The 22,904-nt window shown below is 39.8% G+C and overlaps 1 protein-coding gene across 1 annotated transcript; it reads right to left on the reverse strand.

Moving 5' to 3' along the window:
* Positions 1-537: 537 nt before the first annotated feature.
* On the reverse strand, positions 538-22,394 carry LOC138395532 (collagen alpha-1(IX) chain-like). The gene is made up of 11 exons (XM_069488393.1): positions 22,223-22,394; positions 21,664-21,737; positions 20,401-20,478; positions 20,135-20,267; positions 14,723-15,119; positions 4,576-4,659; positions 3,790-3,810; positions 2,271-2,345; positions 1,846-1,881; positions 1,650-1,712; positions 538-787 (listed from the first exon to the last, which is right to left on the reverse strand). Exons 1-11 carry the CDS (start codon positions 22,234-22,236, stop codon positions 596-598), a joined length of 1,167 nt encoding a protein of 388 aa, XP_069344494.1. The 5' UTR covers positions 22,237-22,394; the 3' UTR covers positions 538-595.
* Positions 22,395-22,904: the final 510 nt, after the last annotated feature.

Here is a 22,904-nt window from a genome sequence, read left to right on the forward strand (position 1 = left end):
AAGAATTTGTTGAACAAGCTACAAAAGCACTATTAAACTGAGGGACAGATAAGTCTAGTCCTCTGTCTGAAATTATATTGCAACTCAATAGGAAGATATGACTTCAGATGACCAGTTTGCTTCAATTATCAAAATTTTTTAAATTTAATCAGAAATTTTCTTTTCACCCAAAAGCCTACTTGAAATTTCAAAAGAATATAGAAATAAATTCAACCTGTATTGGGCTACTAGTTTATTTAGTGGCCTCGTATTTATCAGACTTTTATGATGGCTTGAGACCAAGCCAAGTAATTCTCGATGTTTCAGAGAAGGGCTTGACAGCCAACAACAATTTCAGTTTGTATTACCCAAACATTACTTTGGTATTCAGTTTGTGTTAGCCAAATATTAGTCCTTAGGTACTTCATGTTCTGCCACTTTGCATACACAGAAAGTTAACTAGGGGCTCTGCAATATAAAACAAAGTCTACCTCCTAAAGCACTAAGTAGTACAGAGAAATACCTTCATTATGGTAATCTTGACACAGTATTTCTTAATAACAGCTAAAACTGAGCTACATATTTTTCTCTCAAAATAATCTGTCTTAAACTCTAGTCAAAAATTCTTGGAATTATAAATGCAGGTTTTCAGATGCTTTCTTTCATTTAGAAAGGTCTTTAGTTTTTGGAAAATACCTAAGAGTGGTAACTTGAAGGATAACTTGAGGGATGCACCATGACATGTTCTCCAAGAACAGATAGCATTTCCTAACTTCGCTTTGTTTTGCACGGAGAAAGTTAAGGTGGTCTGTGGTGGGATCTCATTAAGTATTAGTAGAATGCATGGAAAGAGAAGTTGAGCATGCTGAAGTCATTTTACTCTGAAGAAATATTATTTAGTGTTGGGTTTACCATATAACTCAGCATCTGAACTTCCTTCAGATGGAGATAGGGGGTGAAGATGAGTAAATGGAAAAAAGGTTGCTGGTTCCCAATCTTCAAGCAACCCCAGCCAGCTCATTTCTGTCAGCAACGCCAGTCAGAAAAAATACCACAGAAAGAGGGAACACTGGTTTTGAATTTTCTATTCAATGTGTGTTGACCATTTTCCCCACTTCCTTCAAGCACATTTTTCTTTTACTTATAGTCCTTGGAATTTAGGGGTGCTCTGCCCCTTTCCCTTCCTGCAGCTTCTTTTTCTAAATTGATCCAGAGAGTGCTAGTGAAAGGCACAGCTGTGAGCCCCAGCTCCAGCCAAGGCCAGGACAATCCCACCCCCCAACTTCTAACCCCCGGTGCCAGCAGTGGGGCTGAGACTTTGGTGGGGGCGGGGGCGGGATGGAGCAGGGAATTGACTGTTAGAGACAGGAAGCAGATACCCCTGCTGTTTTCTGAGAGGAAGAAATGTCAGCCAGCTGCAGTATGCTCTCCCCAGGAAGCCTTGAGGTAGATGTAACTTCACCTTTGATGGCCCCTTTACAAAAGCTGCCAGCTCCACCACCACGGCCAGTTCAGGGACACACGGAGTTCTCTCCCTCCCTCCCTTCCCCGCTTCTCTCAAACCCTCCCACCCGCCGACACACACACACACACACACACACACACACACACACACACACACGATCTCACGCACCCCAGGCTGGCACGCTCCCCAGCACCCGCCTACTCACATCAGCGCCTGGAGTGCCGGGCTTGCCTGGAGCTCCCGGCTTTCCCGGCTCTCCCGCAGGACCCTGAGCGGTGAGGTGAGGGGTAGGGGACAAGGCAGGGAGAGAAAAATGTGCAAAATTGAGACCTTTCGAACACATGTTGCTGCAAAACACGTCTAATGGAAGGAAGTGGAACACAACCGGCCCATCAACTTACCACGGGGCCTGGGGGACCCTTTGGGCCTCGGTCACCCTGGAGGGATAGAAGGAGAGCACAGTCTGAGTGGGAGACACTGGGAACCAGCCACCCCCCCCACCCCCACCCCCACCCCCACCACACCCGGGACAATCCCATGTGGATTCACCACATGGATCCAACTGGAACAGGGTAAAGGCCGAAAGGTGGAGGTTCATGACCAATAGGTACACTTCTATCTCCCCCTCCCAAAATTCTCAGGCTCCTGGGATCCCACCCCCAACCCCCAATTCTCACCCAAGTCCAATCCTGCCTTTAAGGAGGTGATAGGAAGGGGGACCCTGACCCTCCCTCTCTAAAATCCCATAGGAGCTACGGGGGCGGGGTGAGGGGGAGTAGGAAAGAGCCTGGAGGGGAAGAGAGGGCGCCTGGAGATAGAAACTTACGTCAATGCCATCAATGCCTGGAACCCCAGGGGGCCCTGGAGGCCCGGGGGGACCCCGCTCGCCAGGGGGACCTCTCTGGCAAAAACAGCAGACACAGATTAATGGAGCACGTTGGGAACAAGGAGCTACTGGGCGCAGTGTCTAGAAACCCCCGCCTCCTCCCGATAACAATACCTCCCTGCATAGCCCAGGTTTTTGAAACGCAATGTAATAAATGTGTCTCAGGCTTCCTAGCAAGCGCAGGTTGGGGGCCCCGCCATACTCTGAATGAGGTCAACTGTGAGGTTAGAGCAGGATTGACTGACGGCCCTAAGGTGGGAGGAGGCTTCCCTGGGCCTCACCTGTACAGAGTGCATTAAGCTAAGCTGGAGAGAGGTTGTGAAAAGGGAGAGTCTAACTCCTTTTTTTTCCCAAAGGGATTTAAAAATGAAAGGGGGGGGGATCATTCGATACCTCGATTTAATCAGTAATTGCAAGTCAATGTTTGGCCAGAATGAAACAGCCAAGAATGGAGACACTCCACCCCAGAGCGACACAGTGTAGCTGTAAATCTTTCCATGTTCAGAAGGGGGAGGGGGGTATTCTTGAAAAGATTTAGGAGGAGTAGGGCAGGACCGCTGTGAAACCAGCACCTGGCCTCATTTCAGTTTTACCTGCAGTGACATTCCCTTGCATGAGGTCTTTGCACCTCGCTTCAGAACTACACCAAATTTCAGACTGACCCTAGGCTTTGACCCTTTTTATCGCCTGCAAATAGCTACCCTTTGATGGTACTAGAAGTAATGCTGGCCTCTGAAATAGTATGGACATGTTGCTTTGGGAATGTGAGACATTTTTTGCTTCTGATTTAAAAAAGAAGAAGAAGAAGAAGAAAGACTCTTTCATCAAGGAAAACTTTGTTTTTCTAAACTCCAACGACCAGACAGGTTACAATGGGGTCTTTGTCAGAGAAACCTCAAACCTCAGCTGGGCTTTCCAGCGCCTGCCGGGTCCTCTCCAGCTTGGGAGGGAGGAGACACCAGAGCCTTTAGGAAGTTGCTGAAATTTTTTTGTGAGCCAGGGCTGCCCAGCTCCAATCCAGGAGCCGCCGGCACTGCTAGCATCACTCACGGTTTAGTGCAGCCACCACCGGCTGGAGGATCAGGAGAGGGAACTTGTCTGAATTCCCACCTTCTCCAGCAAGGCCTCCTCTTGACTGTGACCCGGAGGTGCGGGGGCGGGGGGCGGGGGAGTAAGAAGCAATACAGGCTAAAAGTTAAGCCTCGGTCTCTAGTCACCTATTACCTTCAGCCCCAGAGACTGCAGTGTTAGGGCCCAGGTGGAGGAACAGGTGCCCTTTCCCAGACCAAGAGGTCATCTAGGGTCCCCGATTCCGACTGCACTAGCTGCAGGTGCTCTTGGCTGGAGGCGACGCAGGTCGGAGAGCTGAGGATGCTCCGCGCCTTCCCCACAGCTCCCCCGACGGCTGCGCCCCAACCTTGCCTTGAAAAAATACAAACACTTCTCGTCCCCAGCTTACCTCGTCGGTGGTCTGGCTGGGCTGGAGAAGAAAAGATGGGGAGAAAGTGAGAAAGCGACGCCCAAACTCTCGCACAACTTACTTGAGCCGCACACAAGCAGAGCCCTGACAGCAAGAGCCCCAGGGCGCCGCGGTTCCGCGCTGTCCAGGTCATGCCCGCCGCCCTCGGCTAATGCCCTGGCCCGGCTCTGCAGCCTGTCGCCCGGCAAAGCTTCCGGACCCGTCACTTGCATAAAATGGCACTTGGACCCGCAAAAAAGAGCCCCCGGGAATAGCGTTTGCAAAGGTGTCCGGGCCTAGGAGGCGTACGTTCCCCCTGTATATGAATGGCCCTGGAGAGGGTCCCGGGGATTGGAGGAGAGCTAGCGGGCCAGGGAGGACGGATAGAATGACAACAGTCTCCCTTAACCCTTTCCCCGCAGGGCCTCACAGGCGAGGCCTGAGCGCGTAGCCCCGCCTGCGCCCCACCTGCCCCTGACGCAGCCTCTGGTTGTCCTCCGACCCTCCCTCGTGGCCCGTGCCACTATCCGCGGGTAGATTTGCAAGTGTTCTTGAAGAGTTGTTTGGGAGTCGGGGAGAAGGGTCATAGCCACCAAGGGGAAAACCGGACTCCCAGAGGTGGTTTCTACCAGCCAGGTTGTGAGTGGAACCTGCGCTTCCTTAACACTGGTTTGCTCAATGCAGCAAAGCACAGACTCTCTATGGAAAGAAGGTGGGGAGGTTGATGAGAGGGTGGGGTGAGCTGGGCAGAAGTATCCTTTGCAAGTAGGTAGTCAAAGGACTCACCGTTATTCTGGCTGGCAGCTCATGGCAAGTTTCTCTTCTGGGTCGCAGGGGGTCGCAATGAATCAGCATCCATTGAAGTTCAAACTGGAGAAAGGTAGCAGACAGTCAGTTAAGGTTCCTTTGGAAGACAGAAGCTGGTCATTTAAGAGAGAGATGAATTTGTGCGATTGGAGACCAGCTGGAACTGAGTGAGCTCATTGGACCAAGACTTTTGCTTTTCTTTGAAAGCAATTTACTAATGGAAATGGGCTGGAAGCCCTTCCCAGGTTTCTCTATTAATTGGATGTAGATGTCTTTAGCTTTGAGTTACTCCATCATAGCCCTAGCCAGGAAAACAGACCACCAAAACTAATTTTCTATTTCTGTTTGCACCACAATCTCAACAGGTAGATCCTTTCAAATCAAGGTTCAGCGAGAACGAAGAACTGTCCAAGTTGAAAGCCAATAAGTGTCAAAGTCTGGGTTGAAATCCAGGCCTATTGAACTCCACAGGGAATATATGTTCTAAAATTTTAGATGGGAAATTAGAGACAGAGACAGCAAAAAAAGGTGGCAACCACGAAGACAAGTAGAAGAACGAAAATCTAGTCCTGGAAAAAAAATTGTATGCTAGAGAAGACATTCTCCATGGAGGGGTCACAGCTTAAAATAAAGGAAAGATCCAAGGTGAAGAAAATTAGAGGGAAATCTAACAGTGGGGGGGAGACTAAAAATTTTTTAAATTTGTATAATTTTACTCATTGGTTGAAAAGATAAAAATTTCTAGACACTTGAAATCCAATGTATCCTGATAACTTCTTACATTTTTAGCAAGTGTTAAGGAAGAAAAAAGAAGATAACAGGAAAGGAACAGAGCAAGTGATGACTTGCCAAGTCTGAATCTGAAAAGAACCTCAGGCAACAAGGCAAAAAAAAAAATGTTATATCCCACAGGAAGCCTGTAGCCATGTTCCATTTCTTGCTAGGCACTTCCAATTGCATCCATATTTCTTGGTCAGTAGATTCTACTGGCATTATGCAAATGTCTGGCTAAGGATCCAGGCCCCACATCTAAATATTACCTCTTTTTGTTCATCCAATAGTGATTTTCATTCCACCCCACCTGCCAAATGGATTCTAGACCTGCTGAGTCTAGAATGAAGTAATATATGTTTTTTCTACTGTTTTGGAATCATCCAGAGTTGAGGTTACTGAATGGAAGATCAAAATTGGAGACGATGAAGTCCTTCCCTTCTACCCCCAGAAAAAGGGGAACTTAGACAAAAGGAAGTTTTGGCTAACCGGAAAACCTATATTCTTTGTTTAAATAGTTCATTAAAGCTACTCATTGCAAATGTGAAGTAATTCATTAAGCTGTTTTCTAAAAAATGTAATTTTCTCTGGATAAATTGGTACACCTGTTTAAATATGTGAGCTGCAATTGTGGCACGGGATAATGGGGGAACAAAATGTAATTCATCTGTGAATACAGGCTGGGTTGTTCAGAGTGCCACATAGATCAAGGGTTTCTGAACACATCTGCGCATCCACATAAACACCACCTACGTGCTAATAATCATCTATAAAACAACAACAATTTTTTGGCATGCAATATAAATTCCAATTTGCATGCTAATTATTTTGAAGGCAGATTGGCAGAGTGCCTTGGTAAAAGTCACTTTCATTATACATCTAAAATGCTGATTTCCACACGTTTCTCATTTTTATACCTGAAATCATTTGTCTCTTTGAATACTCACTGACAAAATATATGTGACAAATATTTTAATTTAGTCCTTCAGTCAACATTTTTGAAGTCCCAATATAGGACAAGTACTAAGGAAACATTCTAGGAAAAGCAGATAATTCCCTTCCCCACAATGAGTTCATAATTTGTAACACTTGAGAATAATACAAGTAGAGAAATAAGAAGGGTTTTTTTTTTTTTTTTTGGTTTACTAAGTGGAACATAAAATTCCCTAGCAAAATTCATCCTTCTCAACATAAAATAATTCTCCACTGTCTCAAAGAAGACTGAGTGGTGTGAGTAGCCTTACATCTGCTCAGATTTGGCATTAGTCAGTTCTTTTCTATAGGACTGTTGTCATTGACATTAAGGTATAATTCCATTCTTGAGGATAGATTGATGTCCAGCTGATAACACATTTAAGCAAGGAATTTTGGCCCCAACTCTTCATTCTTTTAATAGGGTTAGTGATTTCTACTTATTTTGCTAGGTTTTTGGGAAACATTAAGATGGTATTTAAGCCCTTCATAACAACCAAACAAAAATGAACCCCAGACACCTATCTTTTCCTCCTGAGAGAGTGTTTTAACGACAAACTATGAAATGTGGCTCAATGTTAATGAGATTGACACAAGGCTTGATTTTTGCAAACTGAATTACAATTAAATTTTACAAACATAAAACACCTAAAAACAGGCTCTTTAAAGGTAGATGTTTCTAATAAGACAGTTGTTTCATTAAGCTTTTGTTTTCAGTGGCAACAAAGATTTAAAGACATATTTGAATTCTCACATTTCAAACTTCCTTTCAGTCTATGACAAAATGTTGGTTTCTACCATAACAAAAGCTCTCCTCCAAGTGAAGCTTCCTGGTTACTGAGCAGAAGGCTCTGAGCGGCCTCAAAATGAGAAATTTCCCCAACTCTATGTAGACGAGGCCATGCAGTTCCAGACATAGTGCTAGGTATTTAGTTACGCAGGCAACACTCATCTGGATCATACCAAAGGCTGCAGCAGAATGGTGAAAGGAAAAAGAAGCAGATTTGGAGTTAGCAGACCTGGTATATAATCATTTATTTATTCAACATATTTTTATATAACACATTCATGTGCTTTGAGATAGGCACTATGAAAGACACAAAAATGTCTAGTATATAAGGCCATATCTAAGCCAAAAATGCTTTTGACGATAAATACTATAGCAGTTGAGATGGCAGAGATATTTTTCTGGCGAAGGTCTTCAATGAAAAGATCAGATAACATGTAACAAGTGAGTGGAGCCCTGGAGCCCCATGCCCCGCAGCCTCACTTCTGTCTTCATAAGCAGAGATGGGGAGTGTGAAAGTTAGGGTTCTGAACAGAGCAGGTGACAACAGGGCACAAAAGTGGGAAGTGGTACATAGAGAAGAGACCAGATTCACTGGTGTAGAGTAGATAGCAGATTTTTTTGACCTTGAATTCTAAGCTAAGGAATTTGAATATTATTGCATAGATTACCATTCAACTGTCATTAAAAGATTTTTTTGCAAGGGATGGAGATGGGGAAAGGTGACCTGATATTAAAGGCATCTCAAGGAGATTCATTTGGTCATAAATGCCTGATCCTTTGAGTCAGAAGGAGGATAGTGTGGCAAAGCATGGAGCATTACACTCTGAACTATCGTGAGGTATCCTGAGTTATTTGCCAATTAAAAAAAAAAATCTCTCCCTTCATTTCACATCCCTCTTCAGCTGCCATCCTATTAGCTGTTCCCCTTTATACAAAACTCAAAAGAGCTGTCTATATTCATTGTCTCCGATTCCTTTCCTCATTTTCTCTTGAACCCTTTCCAATAAGACTTTCACTCCCAACCCTCCAATGAGTCTTTTCTTAAGGTCACCCTCATTGGTTTCTAAACCCAATACAACACCCCCCCCCCACTCCACTGCTAAATTTGACTAGCTTTTAAAAATAAATACATAAACAAACCCACCCAACAGTTGACTCTCAGTCCTTATTTTACCTATCCACAGCACTTGAGTCAATTTCTTATTCTATCCTCTTTAAAATACTAGCCAGAGCACCACAATCTCCTGATCCTTTCCAATATCACAGACTCCTCCTTCTTAATCTCTTTTGAAAAATCTTTCTCAACTCAGCAACCTCTAAATGTTGGTTATTTCAGGACTCTGTCCTAGAACTTCTCTATTACACTAATCTCTTGGTGATTTTATGGCTTTAAATACCATATACATGTTGACAACCCCCAGAGTTCTATTCCCAGCAGGACTTGTCTCTTGTACTCCAGAAGCACACATCTAACTGCCTGCTTAGCGTCTTCACTGTGATGTCTAATAATGAGCAAACTCCTGGTCAGACTAACACATTCCAAACCAATTCATGATTTTCTCCTTAATACCTGCTCTTCCCACAGTCTTTCCCAGGTCAGTAAATGGCACCTCTATACTTCTGATTACTCATGCCCAAAATATTGGCTCATCCTTGATTCCTCTTTTTCTCTTACACCCCAAATTCTTTTTTCTTTACCCTCAAAATATATGGGGATCTGACGACATTGCACCACCTCCACCGTTACCACCCTCTTCCAAACCAAGACCATCTCTGCTGGAATTATTGCAGTAGTTAAGATCTCCCTTGCTCCTAAGTGCTTCTATCCTTCTCGTCCCCCATGGTATATTATCAACATGGCAGCCTAAGAGATCCTTTTAAAATATGAGAACATACTGCTTATCTATCCAAAACCATCTGATAGCTACCCATCTCACACAGCATGAAAGCCAAAGGTGCTAACACAACTTCCCCACCCATCTTTATCATGTTACCCTCCAGCCTCATTGCCTCCTTCCTCAGTCTCATTCCAGCCACACTGGTGTCCAGGTGGTCCTCAAATGTAAGACAATACCAGCACCAATCCTTTTCACTCACTGTTCTCTCTTCCTGGAACCCTTCTCCCCAGATGTCCACATGCTAATTCCCCCAATTCCTTCAGGTTTCTGCTAAAATATTTTCTTCTCAGTGAGGCACTTCAGTTTCCTTCTTCATTTTTCCCCATAGCATTTATGATCACCTGGCATACCTTACAGGTACTCGTTTATTCACTGTGTCTGTCTCCTCTCCCCAGAACGTATACATTGGAACATTAATTTCTGTCTGTTTCTTCCACCACCTAAAATAAGTCCTATAACTTAGCATATGTTTAATAAATAGCTGTTGAATGTTAATGAATGAATACATAGAGATGAATAGTAGATATAGTAATAAAAGAATTGATAGTATTTGCCTTCTGGTTTGATTATGATTTGGGGCAAACTCCTTTCCCTCTCTGGATTTCAATTTCTTCACATATAAACTGAGTGGTTTGGAGTAGATGTGCTCAAAGTTTCCTGCAGCTCTGAAAAGCCATGATTCTGTTGACACCACATTGTAACCAAAAAATTCAACCATACAGAGATTAACATGAACAAAGATTTCTTTATAATCTTAGCCCATATACATTTTTATAGAAATATAAAAACTAATACCCCTGATTTTTTTATTGCAACAGTATAGAAACAGCTGAGGCCAGTAAAAAATTTTTAGTGCTTTTAATTTTTGATTAAAAGCAAGTTTAACCAGCATTTAGTTTTTATCCTAGTTATCCACATCCTCTTCCCCTCAATCCTGACTCCTCTGTTAGCAGCTCTACGTTCTGTGTGTTCTCGTTTCATCGCCACCTGGTGGAAACCCCAGCTGATGTTAATATGGTTTGTAATGCAGCAGGCTAGGTTCCATCTCCCAAAAATTGTTTTGACACTCAGCATTCAAAAATATTTTAATCGAGTCAAGTTTTATAAAAAGTATCTCCTATGGATATGTGTAGATAATATTACCATTTCTTTTTATTAATTTAGTACTTTCAAGTGAAAGAGTATTTGTAAAATATGTACTTGTCAAAATAATTTAATAAGCAAACTTAGTTTAGATATTATGCACAGTAGATACTGTGCATCCCTTAAACCACTAAAAACATAACTTTTCTGCAATATTTCTCAAATTCCAGAAATAATATTAATCATAACCTCATGATTTATTTTTTCCATATTATAATTCATGAAACTTTCATTGTTTTTACATTCAGAGGTTAGTGCGATTCAATTCTGTGGAATACAGAAAAAGCAAAACCACCAAGAGTTTTGCCAGCTCTCACATTTTCTCTGAATCTAATGAAGACAAACAAGGAGCAACACATTTGAAAATATATTTTTAAAAGCATTAAACCTGTCTAATTAATCATATTCCATGTTGGTTTATTTGGAATATGCACAAGTATAAAGAATGGCTTAAATAATATATTTGTGTAGCCACATAAACTTTTATCTCCCCTCAAACAAGCCCAAACTCCCAGTGTACATCTCTGAAAAGGGAGAAAGGCCAACTTTGTCTTCTAATAGAGCTATACCAAATAACTCTCCTAGGCAATCATGCTGACAACAAACAATAAAGAACCTGTCATAAAATAACATGTTTTTATGGTATGCTGCCAGGAAACAGAGCTTTGCAGTGGGATAAATGGCACCATCCTAAAATATTGGCACAAAGGAGAATAGAAAATATGGGATTTATTGCTTTAAAATCAAACTAACAATGTATTGCAGCAGTGCATCGGGAAAAAATATAAAATGCTCTGAGCCCACTAAATAACCATGAATGATGAGAAGGTATTTGAGTTGTAGATCACGTGAACAGCTGTAGCACAAGCCTTATGAAAACCTTTTGAAATTGGCTTCTCTTTTTCATTTAAAAAAGGGAAAGGGAACAAAGATAGGATAAGCAGGGGGGAAATCACAAACAAGTACAATATAAGTGAGTCTTTTAGCATTAGTGATCCATCAAATGTTGTTTTCAATTGCATTTTTTAGTATGCAGTTGCTGGGGCTACCTTTTGACATCTGACAGTGTCTTTACAAGGGACATCTTGTTTTTGATTTATCTATCAAAGAAAACCAAGGGTCGGCCCTCAAAAAAAGTATTCAATTAACGTAGAGAGTCAGAGATTAGAACAAATCCAACTGCATGAAGAAAATTTGAAAAATATACTGCTATCTATTGTTTTCATGCTCTCGTTTCATGCTATTTCATTTTAATTTACAATTTTTTACACTGTAATACTGAATATTTGCTGTCTTCGAATTGAGAGAAAGATGACCTATTGGTACAGTTCTTCTACCTCTTAGAATATGTGCATATCACTACCCCATCACTCTCTAAGATCTCAAAGAGACAGATAGTCATTGTCGATCTTCAATAATTGCCAGCAACTTCGGATTTTAACCAAGTTGGTGAGAAGTCCAAGATAATAGGCCATACAATAAAAACAAGAGTGTAGGGACAACTAATGGACACTTGGGCTTTGTCTGTGGACTTGTATGAGCCTTTACCTCTCTTCAGTTTTGAAAAGTAAGGAATGGTGTGGGAAGACTAATGGCTTGAAAAGAAAAGAATTGATATATGTAAGAATTTCTAAATGAGAGTCCTTTTGCCTGGAACAGTGGACCTTCTCCTCTCCTGGATAACTTATTCATCCCCGGGGTTCTTCTCAGACATCATATCCTTCAGGAAACATCCTTGACCTCCACTCTCAGGCCTCCCTGCCCTGCTCTTGGTGAGGAGCTTTTTCTGTGTGCTTCCTGGAACACAGTACTTGTCGCTGTCATGGTCCTTATCATGTTATATTGTGATTGTTTACTTATCTCAACTCCTCATTCTCAATATACTGAAGAATACAAAGCCTGTGATGTATCTGACTTTGTATACCCGGTATATCTGTACCCAGTGAAAGTTTTCTAAATGAATAAACAAGTAGGATTAATGTCTGAGGACGTGTTTTATATTGTCCAATCTTCTTTCTTTTTATTTTTTTTTTAACATTTATTTTGTTTTTCTTGAGAAGTAAATTATGGAGACATATCACAAATGCCTTCCAAGGTAAGAATAATGACATGCTTTATAAGGAAACATGAATGGCTGCACATATTTTTCATTTTATCAAAAGAAAACTAGCTGGCATAGCAGAAAATAAGATAAATTAGAAATTTTGTGCCTAACCCTGCTTCTTACAAGCCAAGAGACCTACCTGAGGTAACTTCTTCAGCTGAGAAATGGAGATAACACTATCTGTACTTGCTGTCTTTTAAAGTTGTTGCCAGGATCAAAGAAGTTAATGGGAATGGAAGCATTTTGAGAACTTTAAATTGGTATATTAAGGGTATTAGGATGATTTTTAATAAGCATAAGTGGGCTTTTCTTACATAGTTTTCTAATTCTTTGTCTTATACAGAGTGAAGGTTGAAGAACACATTGTCACTTCCAGTCCTTGAATGTGGGTAGGATTTTTTGGCCTATAACCTTGATCTAGTTTAACTATTATTGTCACTACCACCACCACCAACACTATCATCATCCAATATGGAACTTTAATGGGCTGTTAGGCCCAAGTCTCTTTTGTGTTTCCTGCTAGGGGAGTCAGAATTCAGTCTGAAGAAACAAATCTGTACATGCCTATTTCAAATTCTTTTTAACATCGGTTACAGCATAGTGACTTAGAAAAGCTCCCCTTCGTGGACCAGAAGCATAAGGTAAAACCAGCTGCCAGGTTTCTAGTTGCATTCTGCACGTGGAAGAATAAAACAGAAGATAATTTCTACTAACTGGTCTCCAATGTTATGTGAGACTAGACTTGGCAGAAAACCTACAATCAGCTATGACATTATTGGCAAGACTATAATGTAGTGAAGTAATATTGAGACTTTACTATCCTGGCAATCAGACAATTTAATAGCATCTTAGCATCCAGAATTCAGAACTATAAACACTTAAAATATTTTTTAAAGCCAAAGAATCAATAAATCAATTTGTAAATACTCAATTGATATTCATAACAGTGAGGAAATAACCTAAAGTTTCTTCCCCCTCACCTGTCATCCAGAAATGACGCAGCTATTGCAGAAGTTTGGTGTTATCTAAAATCCTTTCCTGTATCATTGCAAAGATCTTGCTGCACAAAATTTCAAGATAGCACAACAGTGGTCCCATCGACTTTCTAACCCAGCCACTCGAGGTGTGATAACTCATTAAATGAAGAAATACTTTCTCAAGAGTCTACAAGCCAGAGTGGTAGCGTGACAGTTACAAATTGTTTCCTGTCCATCACAGAATATAGAAATTTCACACTACCCTTCACACTAATCACAATTCTTCCCTTGAAACCAAGTTATTTGAACAATTCCATTACTGAAATCCCTGTCCCTGATAACCTTTTTTCTTTGGAGAAGTACACAGAAACAATTCAAAATCATTGTATCACCTCTGCTACACTCCATGATATGGGGCTTGCGACTAGAAAGTAACAGCTCCATACCACTATGACGGGGTTGAGGGGGAGGCGTTGCCATCAATGGTTTATTTATTGAGCTCGAAATTCTTTAGTTTCCCCAAAGAGACACTTGTCCTCTAAGCTATATTTTCTAAATTCCTGTTATAATATTATAAAATAGCCTTTTAAAGGATTGTTCAGCAAAAGTGTAACAATTCGAAATGATAGAACTATATGGTACTAGTTGGCACAATTACTTTGTCATTATATAATTCCTTACCTTTATAACCATGGATACTTATAGTAAAACCATGAACAGAGAGCCTTAAAATCCTTTACTTCTATAACATGCATGCAAGATCTACTCCTAAGTAGATAAATATTATGCCATCTATATAATTTTCATTCTTGTTGATCAGATATCCTAAACTCCAATCTCACCACTCTGTAGGTAGCATCCTTCATCCGGTCACACACACACGCACACTCCCAGATTTTCATATATATCATGATACATCATTCAAATCAGCCAGTCCTAGACCTTTGAATGTGCCCTACCTATTCTATGCTTCTTTTTCCCTTAATGGTCTTACACTCAGCTAGAATGCACTTTCTCCCATTCTTTTGCTAATTTAAATCTTTCCATTTTAAAGTCCATTGCTTCTAAGAAACCTGGGATTCTTGACTAAATCTATCACCCATCTTAACCTTACTTTGAATATTCTCATGAATTATAAAAGCACAGTAAGTGCCACACCAATATGGCTTTCTTTCTAAATTGCCTCAGAAGGATTCTGGGTGCTCCAGGTGGGCATGTAACACCTTCCAAGGAAACTTTAGGCTCCTCAAGACCGGAAGCTATCTATGTAACTTCCTCTGATTCTGCATTCCATCTGGTACACGCTACGCTCAAAATAGGCATTGAAAGCTTTTTGAATAAGAGCTTGAGTCAATTTTTTAAAATGAATAACTGTTGTTTAAGATATTCAACTGATTATCAAAGATGTCTGAGGTATTAATTTTTAGCAGCATGTTTTTGCTTTAATCTTAGATCATGGTTTTATACTTACTGGAACAGAAACTTGAGGGTTATCTACAAGTTTTCCCAGCACAGCGAAGCCATCGACATTGATTGGGCCTCTTGGCTTTATTGGTAAGGATTCAATCCTGTTGCAGTCAACAAAAAGAGTAGCACTGTTCCTTTCCACACCAATCATGATCTTATGCCACTGGGAATCAAACAAGGAGGGCAAATTCGAAAAGGCTGCAGTTTGGAGACTTCCATCCAGTCCTTTGTATGAAAACGCAACGGATTTTGTTTGGCCATTAATCTTTATGCCAACTTGCTCCTTCCCTGAGGAATCCTGAATCTGCCAAATGTTCCAGTTCTTTTCAAGTGTGCTTCCAGTCATCCGAAAAGTAGTTAAAAAGGAGTATTCTTCAGGTAGTCCACTGGGATATAAATTCCTAAGTATAATTTTAAAATAGTAAATATCAATGATGTTTTCTGTACCCATACATATTTACCATATTCTCTTTTTATGTTAGATTCTTGACCCATGGAAAGGCTACAGTGTGAAAAACTATATAGTATTTGTTCTTTCATGACTGTTAATAAAGGCCTTCACAGAAGTTCAATCATTCCATCTTAAAATACATGTTTTAAAAAACCCTCCCTCATAGCTAAGGAAGGTTCCCAATGCCACATAATCCCAACAATATTACTATTTATGATTCCCAAAGAGCTACTGTTCAGCAATTTCATCTCAGCCAAAAAACACATTCTTGCAGACTTCTTGGCAACAATTCTTTCACAAGTGAGAGACAAAATCATTAGAAATCCAAATCAGCTCTACTAGTTTATGAAACTACTTAAAGCAGTCAGCAGCAGCTTTTAATTTTTTATTTTAATGTAACATGTTAAGATTATTTGTTATTTTCATAACTGCTTGGGAATTCCATTCCATAATTATATCCAAGACCCACATAAGCATTTTGAGAATCAGTAACTGTAGAGACCTTAGATGCTTCTTCACACTGAGTATGTTTTTTTTTGGGGGGGGGGTTGTTTGTTTGTTTGTTTGTCTGTTTGTTGAGATAGGCTCTCATTCTGTCACCTGGGTTAGAGTGCAGTGGCATCATCATAGCTCACTTCAATCTCAAACTCCTGGGCTCAAGTGATCTCCTGCCTCAGCCTTCCAAGTAGCTGGGACTACAGGCATGTGCCACCATGTCTGGCTAAATTTTTAAATTTTTTGTAAAGACAGGGTCTCACTATGTTGCTCAGGTGGGGGGGTGTTTGTTGTTTTAAGGAGTTCAAAATACTATGTTAAAGTAGCAGCTTGTCACTGGATGTGTGACAAGGGAAAGGTGACCAGTTCTTATGTTTCTACTCCAACCCAGTTTTTCCTTAATCTGCCAACTGAGACTGTAACATTGCTAATTCCTTTATTACTTTAAATGGTAGCATAAGACAGGTTGTGTCCCTGAGGCATCTCCAGTCTATATAAAGACCATAACCTGGAGCTGTCCCAGCTACCTGGATCTTCTGTTGAAGCCAACCTACTAGAAGCTAAAGACTGAACTTTAAAAATCAGAACATGTTAAATGTAAACACCATCTTTCAAGGATTTGAAGGTTTTATCCTTCTACCTTCCTGCTTCTAAGCATAGAAAAGTTCCTAAGCAAGGAAGGAATGCTAGGCAAACTAGATGCCATTGAATTTTCTGTGCTAAATAATAAAATTTGGTATTTCTGAGAACAGTTATGGACCAGGACCCAGAGTCCCAAATAACCTTCCTTTAGGTCAAACTTTTGTTGTGTATCCCTCTTCAATTTGCTAAGATTTTCTGCCTTTACTTTGACTTTAACTATAAAATTTTATCTCTTCTGATATCATAAACAAACCTTTAACTTCTTTTTCTTAAATATTTTTGCAAACTTTCCATAAAAGGGACAACTATCTCAACAAATTGTATTGCTTTTTTAGTTTTATAAGGATAACAAAACTGTGAAACTTCTCATCTGAGTACCCTTCCTTTTATCATCTGAGTCTTCCTTGTAGCCATTATTTTCTAATATTTTGGTTTGTATTTAGGGTACTGGGTGAATTCCTTTATCAATGCACATTTTTATATGATCACTGGTGATGTGTATTATTATTATTGCAGAGTTTTCAATTCACCATATATCTTTTATATAGGGCAAGTGTACAGGAGGTTTGACCATGTACCTTTAAAAATATTCAGTTTGAAGCTAAAGAAGAAAAATTTATACAAGAACCATTTGCTGTTTCCCATGTGGAACTGTCTAGCACATCATTCCAGATATTTGTTTTTAATATATTTTCTGTTTTTCAATCTGTTTGTCATATTCTCTTTGACTTTATATTTTTCAGAATTATACCTATTCCAGAATGACCCCTAGAGAAGATACTAAGGTTCACTAATGACAATATAATGTATTGTCTATTATATAACTATAAAATCTTATGGCAGTTTCTACAACTCATTTAACTGACCTTGATAAATTTGAAGCTGGGATTTGGTGTATGTAATGCCTATTATATAACTATAAAATCTTATGGAAGTTTCTACAACTCATTTAACTGACCTTGATAAATTTGAAGCTGGGATTTGGTGTATGTAATGCCCAAAACTAGAAAAAGGGGTGGTTGGGGTTGCTGAATGAATACCTCATTTGTAAATATGTATTAAACCAAGGTTATCTGTCTCTTTCTCTCTGCACATATGAAGATAATATATACGTGTGGATATGTGTACAAATATAATGTATCACGTTATTCATTTTTCTAACTATACTAGTACAGTAAGTCAATATGGTAAGAGGAAAAATTATTTTATTACTCATATTAATAAAGTATGTATGTATTCATACATACCTAAGACCATTTAAAAGTCTCACAAGTCTAATTTATAGAACAGCCAGCCCCATTGACTTTTTTTGAACACCTGAAATTCTGCTCTTGCAAATAAGCTGTACACATCGATAAGTACACTTGCCAGCATGCATAATTTAAAAGAAGTTGGGTCTATAAATGATCTATTTCATTATGTTACAATCTTCACAGAGCACCTTAAATGAAGAACCATAAGGATTTGAATAAAAGATTAAAAAGTCTTTGAGCCTTGGAATATTGTTTATGACCTTGACCCAAAGAAAGCTAAAGACTGTGTTTTTAAGGCAAATAAGCAAGATGTTTGTTAATGGGAGTTGAGAATGCGAAATGATTATGTCTAAAGAATAAAAGACAGCAAAAAAATTACGTGTCTCATAAGCTTTCAAAAATTGAAAAGATAAATAAGGATAAATTGTGACTCTATCACATTAATTCCATATACCATATTCTACTTTTCCTCCAACAAAGATCCTGCTAATAGTTTCTTTTCGCTGTCTCAGGGCCTATATTCTCCAACACAGAAAATCCCTTTAAACCAAGATTGTCTACTCCCTGTATTCCCATTTCTACCCTCCCTGTCACCTGGCTTTTGAATGAGGAGGGCTTAGAGGGCAGCTGGAAAAGAAAGGATCCACTAAGAGAAAATACTCTCATCTATATACACTCTCCTCTTCTAGTGCTTTCCACCACTAATAATAAACACTTACCTAATACCACTGAATACCAGGCTCTGTTCATGCACTCTCCAGTTATTAACATTTACTCTACATAGCAACCTTACAACATAGTTCTTACTATCGCTGACTTTAATCTGAGGGAACTGAAACAAAGACAGTTAAAGTAACTTGCCCGAGAATAGATTTTACTGCCTATTTGGGACTCCACATATCTCAGCCCTCTGACTCTCCCTTTGTCTTTTTCTTTCTTTCTCCTATTTCCTTCTCCTAATTCCTTCCTCCTTTTCTCATCTTTTAATAAGCCTTGACAGTAAAACAAGAGTTTTTAGTCTTTGTGGGGGCAGAGAGTCAAGGATGTAATGAATATGAGACATTGGTTATAGCCTGGGTGCACGATTTAGAGAAAAACAACCACCACCACAAAGGTGAGCAGGAGGTAGGGGAGCTATATGGCCTCAAGTTGATCAATCTCTGAATTTAGAGTTAATGACAGTCCAGATTGCAATCTCAAATCACAGAATAGAAAATTAAGTCAGCCTTGGGAGTCTTATGTCATGTTTAGTTGTTTTATCAAAGAAAAAAATTTAGAAGCTTAAGAGCACAACTGTACGTGAAAAGAAAATATAAGCAAAAAAAAAAAAAAAAGTCAGTGTAGCTGTTATCATGCCAATAATCTTTCCAAGTGATTTTCTAGGGTCAGGATGGAGTAGTGGTTAAAACACAACCTCTGGAAACCATGCTGCGTGGGTTTCAATCCTCCCAGCATGTCCCAACTTTGTAACCTTACACAAATACATTAAACTTTTAGGGCTCAGTCTCCTTCCCCATAATATAAAGATAATAATGCCCCTACATCATAGGGTTGTGATGAGGATGAGATTGATATTAATTAGTAAATTTATAAAAAGAGCTTATACATGCACTATGGTTGTATTATAAAATATATAATAATATATTGTATGTTCAAAATATGTATTTCTACCTGCAATCTCGTACTATATTATATCAGATTATTTTAATTTGATCAATTTTTTTATTTTTATCAACACTTGAGCTTTGATATTATTTTCCTGTCCTAATTAACTATTATTTACCTTTATATCTTAATCTTTACCAAAGTCCTGATTTTCTTATTTGTCTACTAAAGGAATATTAATTCTACTTTTTTGCAGTACCCTAAAATATATAATAGTTACAAGAATCACAGACAAGGTATTTAGGTATATCAAAGGTATATCAAAACTAAATCACTGAAGTTCATTCATAATGAGGAGGACTTAACACACATACACTAAAGTGTGTCAGTTATAAATAATTTAAAGACTAAAAGGCTTGGTTCAAGAGAAGAAGATCAGTGAAGTCGGGAATTTATTTTATTATTATCATGACCATTGTTTCTGTTATAATCATTTTAGTTCTGCTTTTGTTTAGTGTCTGCCAGGAGCCAAGCAGAGGAAGTGCGGGTCTATTAAATATTTCAGCACCACAATACTTGAACAGCACCCTTGTGAGTCTTCTATCCACTCTGTGGCTTCTAGTTAAATTTATGCTTAACCTCTGGCACTTTTTACAGAGGGTCCTTTCAGTCAAAACCAAACAAATTATAGAAAAACAGAAAGAAAAGTAATAAGAACATGTCCTAAATCAGTGTATAGTAGTCACAGTGATGTTTTTTTCCTGAAATGGAAAGTAAATTACATACTGAAAACATGAAGACCAGTATTCAGGCACTGAAGATAGGTAGGTAAATAAGTTCCTTCATCTTTAAATATAATTATGATCCGAGAAGCATTGAGTATGAGAAAATGCTCTAATATTAGATCACTATCCATTTTTAAAAATGCATTTGAGGCAGATAATTAGATAAAATGTTTTAGACACATTACCTTGTTGGAACTCTGAAGTCTACATTATTTCCCAATTTGTAAGCCACTTGTAATGCAGTTGATCCCACAACTCTCTGGATAGCTCTTCTAGATGCTGCTTTATCTACCTGGAACTGAGAAATCAGGTCAAACCCTATAGAAAGGGAATACAAAATGAAAAGTCCAAAATGAAATTGGTTTTATTCCTTTCCACAACTGTCCCACATAAAAGAATATATCAGGTTTACAGAAAGCATGCATTTTCAATGTGATACATTGCTACTTGCCTGGTAAGTCATCTTGGCCAATTCTGATCTTTGGACAGAGTTCATTTCCACCGTTAGAATCTGAATTGACAGGGAATCCTGTAAAAGACCAGGGTGGAACAATAATAATAACTTAGCAACTATTTAAAATACAATATTATATCAGCTCCTTTATAAGTAGTGTATTTGGCTTTAACTCTATCCCTCTACAATTATAATTCTTTCACCTTCCACTCATCCTGGAAGGGATACAAGGCACAAGGTTGCTTTAATAATTTGTGCTGGTAAAATGTTCCTTTTGGAGAGGTTAGGAATTTGTTCTTTTTGGAACCAAAAATGCATAATGTCCTGAATTGCACAGGGTCAGAAGCCTGTTTGGAAAACTTCTGGTGGTTTGGGCTAGAAAATTATTCCTTAAAAACCATAAATTTTAGAATTTCAATGACTATCCAGAGCCAGCCTTGAGGCAGTTCTAGAGAGTAGAATTTTTAGGAATTTTTGTCAACTAGAGGAGAGAAATGGGGAAGTCTTGGGATTCATTAATCCTAAATAGAATATAGAGCATAAATTTGATTTCAAAAACTCATTCTAAGAGATCAAGTAAAGGTCCCAACTAGATTATTGCTAGCATCCTAGAATTGGTAAAAGTAACAAGATGAAGAAAATCATCACAAGAAGGATTAAACCCTCAATTTGATGAGAAATCCTAGATTAGAATTGGGTTCTCCTTGCACAAGTGGGAAGTTGCAGGGAGGAAGACATTTTTCACCACCACATTAGGCTTCTTGTCACTGTCCAACCTCAGTGCCTTGCTAAGATTCATCTGACAACAGAGACTTCCGAAAGTTCAGAAAAAGCATTACCCAGTTACAAAGCTTTGGCCTAGTCATCACGGTACATCAAAAATACTCTTTACACCTCCCTGGCCCCAGATTATCGAGGTCCGCCCATCCATCCATCCATCCATCGATCTACTAATTCATTCCTCCATATAGTCACCCAAACTTTACCAATCTCCTTCTGAACCAGGCACTGCACTAGACACTGGAGCAGACAGATGGGCCTTCTTGCCAACTGGGATCACTGCCAGGACTTACTGTCCATACCCAGCATCGACCACAAAAAAACAGGCACTAGAGTATCTCCGTGGCCCGAAGCAGGATGGAAGAGACTGAGGGTATGAAGGATCGTGGATGCCTCACTCAGTCTGCACCTAGCCCCAGCCCTGCCCAGTCCTTTCTGGAAACAAGTGATATTTCAAAATCTAAAAACTATGGCCCTTACTTGGGTGACGCTTGATAGCCGCAGATGCCCAGGGTCCCACGAAACTGCATACAGAGAAGAAAACTGGAATTTTCCTGAAGGTAGAAAGAAGAAAAATGACTCAAAAAGGAGTCTCTCCAGAAGAGGACTACTTTCATATTTTCAAACCTGGTAAACCTAATTAATGTAGGTGATCAAATACCAATATGGTTTATTTTTTTATTTTGACTTTGAAACTTTACTGAGAAATGTAATAAATTCATATGTGTCCAGCACTCACTGTCCTTGTTTTATCAACCTCATCTTCTCGGCGTCTACCTGTCTCACTATTTCTATACTTATTTCCTTGTCTTTTCTTTTATGTTTGATTTTCTGCCTCTCTTTCTGCAGCTGTCTCTTTCTCTCTTTTTCTCTCTCTTCTGTCTTCAGTGATTACTCTCATCTTGCTCTTTCATCTGTCTGTCTCTCACCTTGCCTCTGATTTCTCCTCATCCTACTGCTGCTGCAAAAACACAGACCCTTGGTCCTGAGCGCCCCCAGCCCAGACTCCCCACAGCTCTTCAAAGTGTCACGGTCTTACCAGAAGTTCTTCATTTTCCTGGTTGGTTTTCTTTGGTTGCCACAGTCCCTGTGAAGAAGGGGTTGGAGGGGAGTCACTGCTCCCCCGAGACCCCTTCCCTGTCACCTTAGGACTGTGAGTTCTGGGCCCAGTCTTGGTGCCTCCTGCCCCTGTGAGGGCTAAAAGCAAAGGGAGAGAACCAGAGGTATCTGGTGACACTTTAAACTGAAGCAGAGGAAAGGGGTGGGAAGAGGCGGCCCCGTAAGTCCAGGCCTAGCCAGGGGTGTGTCCTCAAAGCTAACAAGGTTGCACTGAAGGAGGGATTAACAGGGGAAAGTTTGCTGAAAAGAAAAAATATAAAATTAGGATGTGGGGAAATTCAACAGAAAGATCCAGGCAAGCTGCTATAGGAACACAGTGGCAGCTTTGAGAACTGCCATAGGAACACAGTGGCAGCTTTGAGAACTGCCATAGGAACACAGTGGCAGCTTTGAGAACTGCTATAGGAATACAGTGGAAGCCCTTGGGTGCTGAGGTTGCAGTAAAGAGGTGCCCCTGGAAGGCAGAGGTGTGAGAACGCATGGTGAGCCTTTGAATCCTCATTTGTTCTGACGCTTACTAGTTGTATGTCCTTGGGCAAGTTTGTTAACCTTTCTGTCACTCAGTTCTCCTAACTGTAAAATGGGTTGAAAATACATAAAAA

This window comes from Eulemur rufifrons, chromosome 15 (genome assembly GCF_041146395.1).
Source record: "Eulemur rufifrons isolate Redbay chromosome 15, OSU_ERuf_1, whole genome shotgun sequence".
NCBI classification, from domain to species: Eukaryota; Metazoa; Chordata; class Mammalia; order Primates; family Lemuridae; genus Eulemur; species Eulemur rufifrons.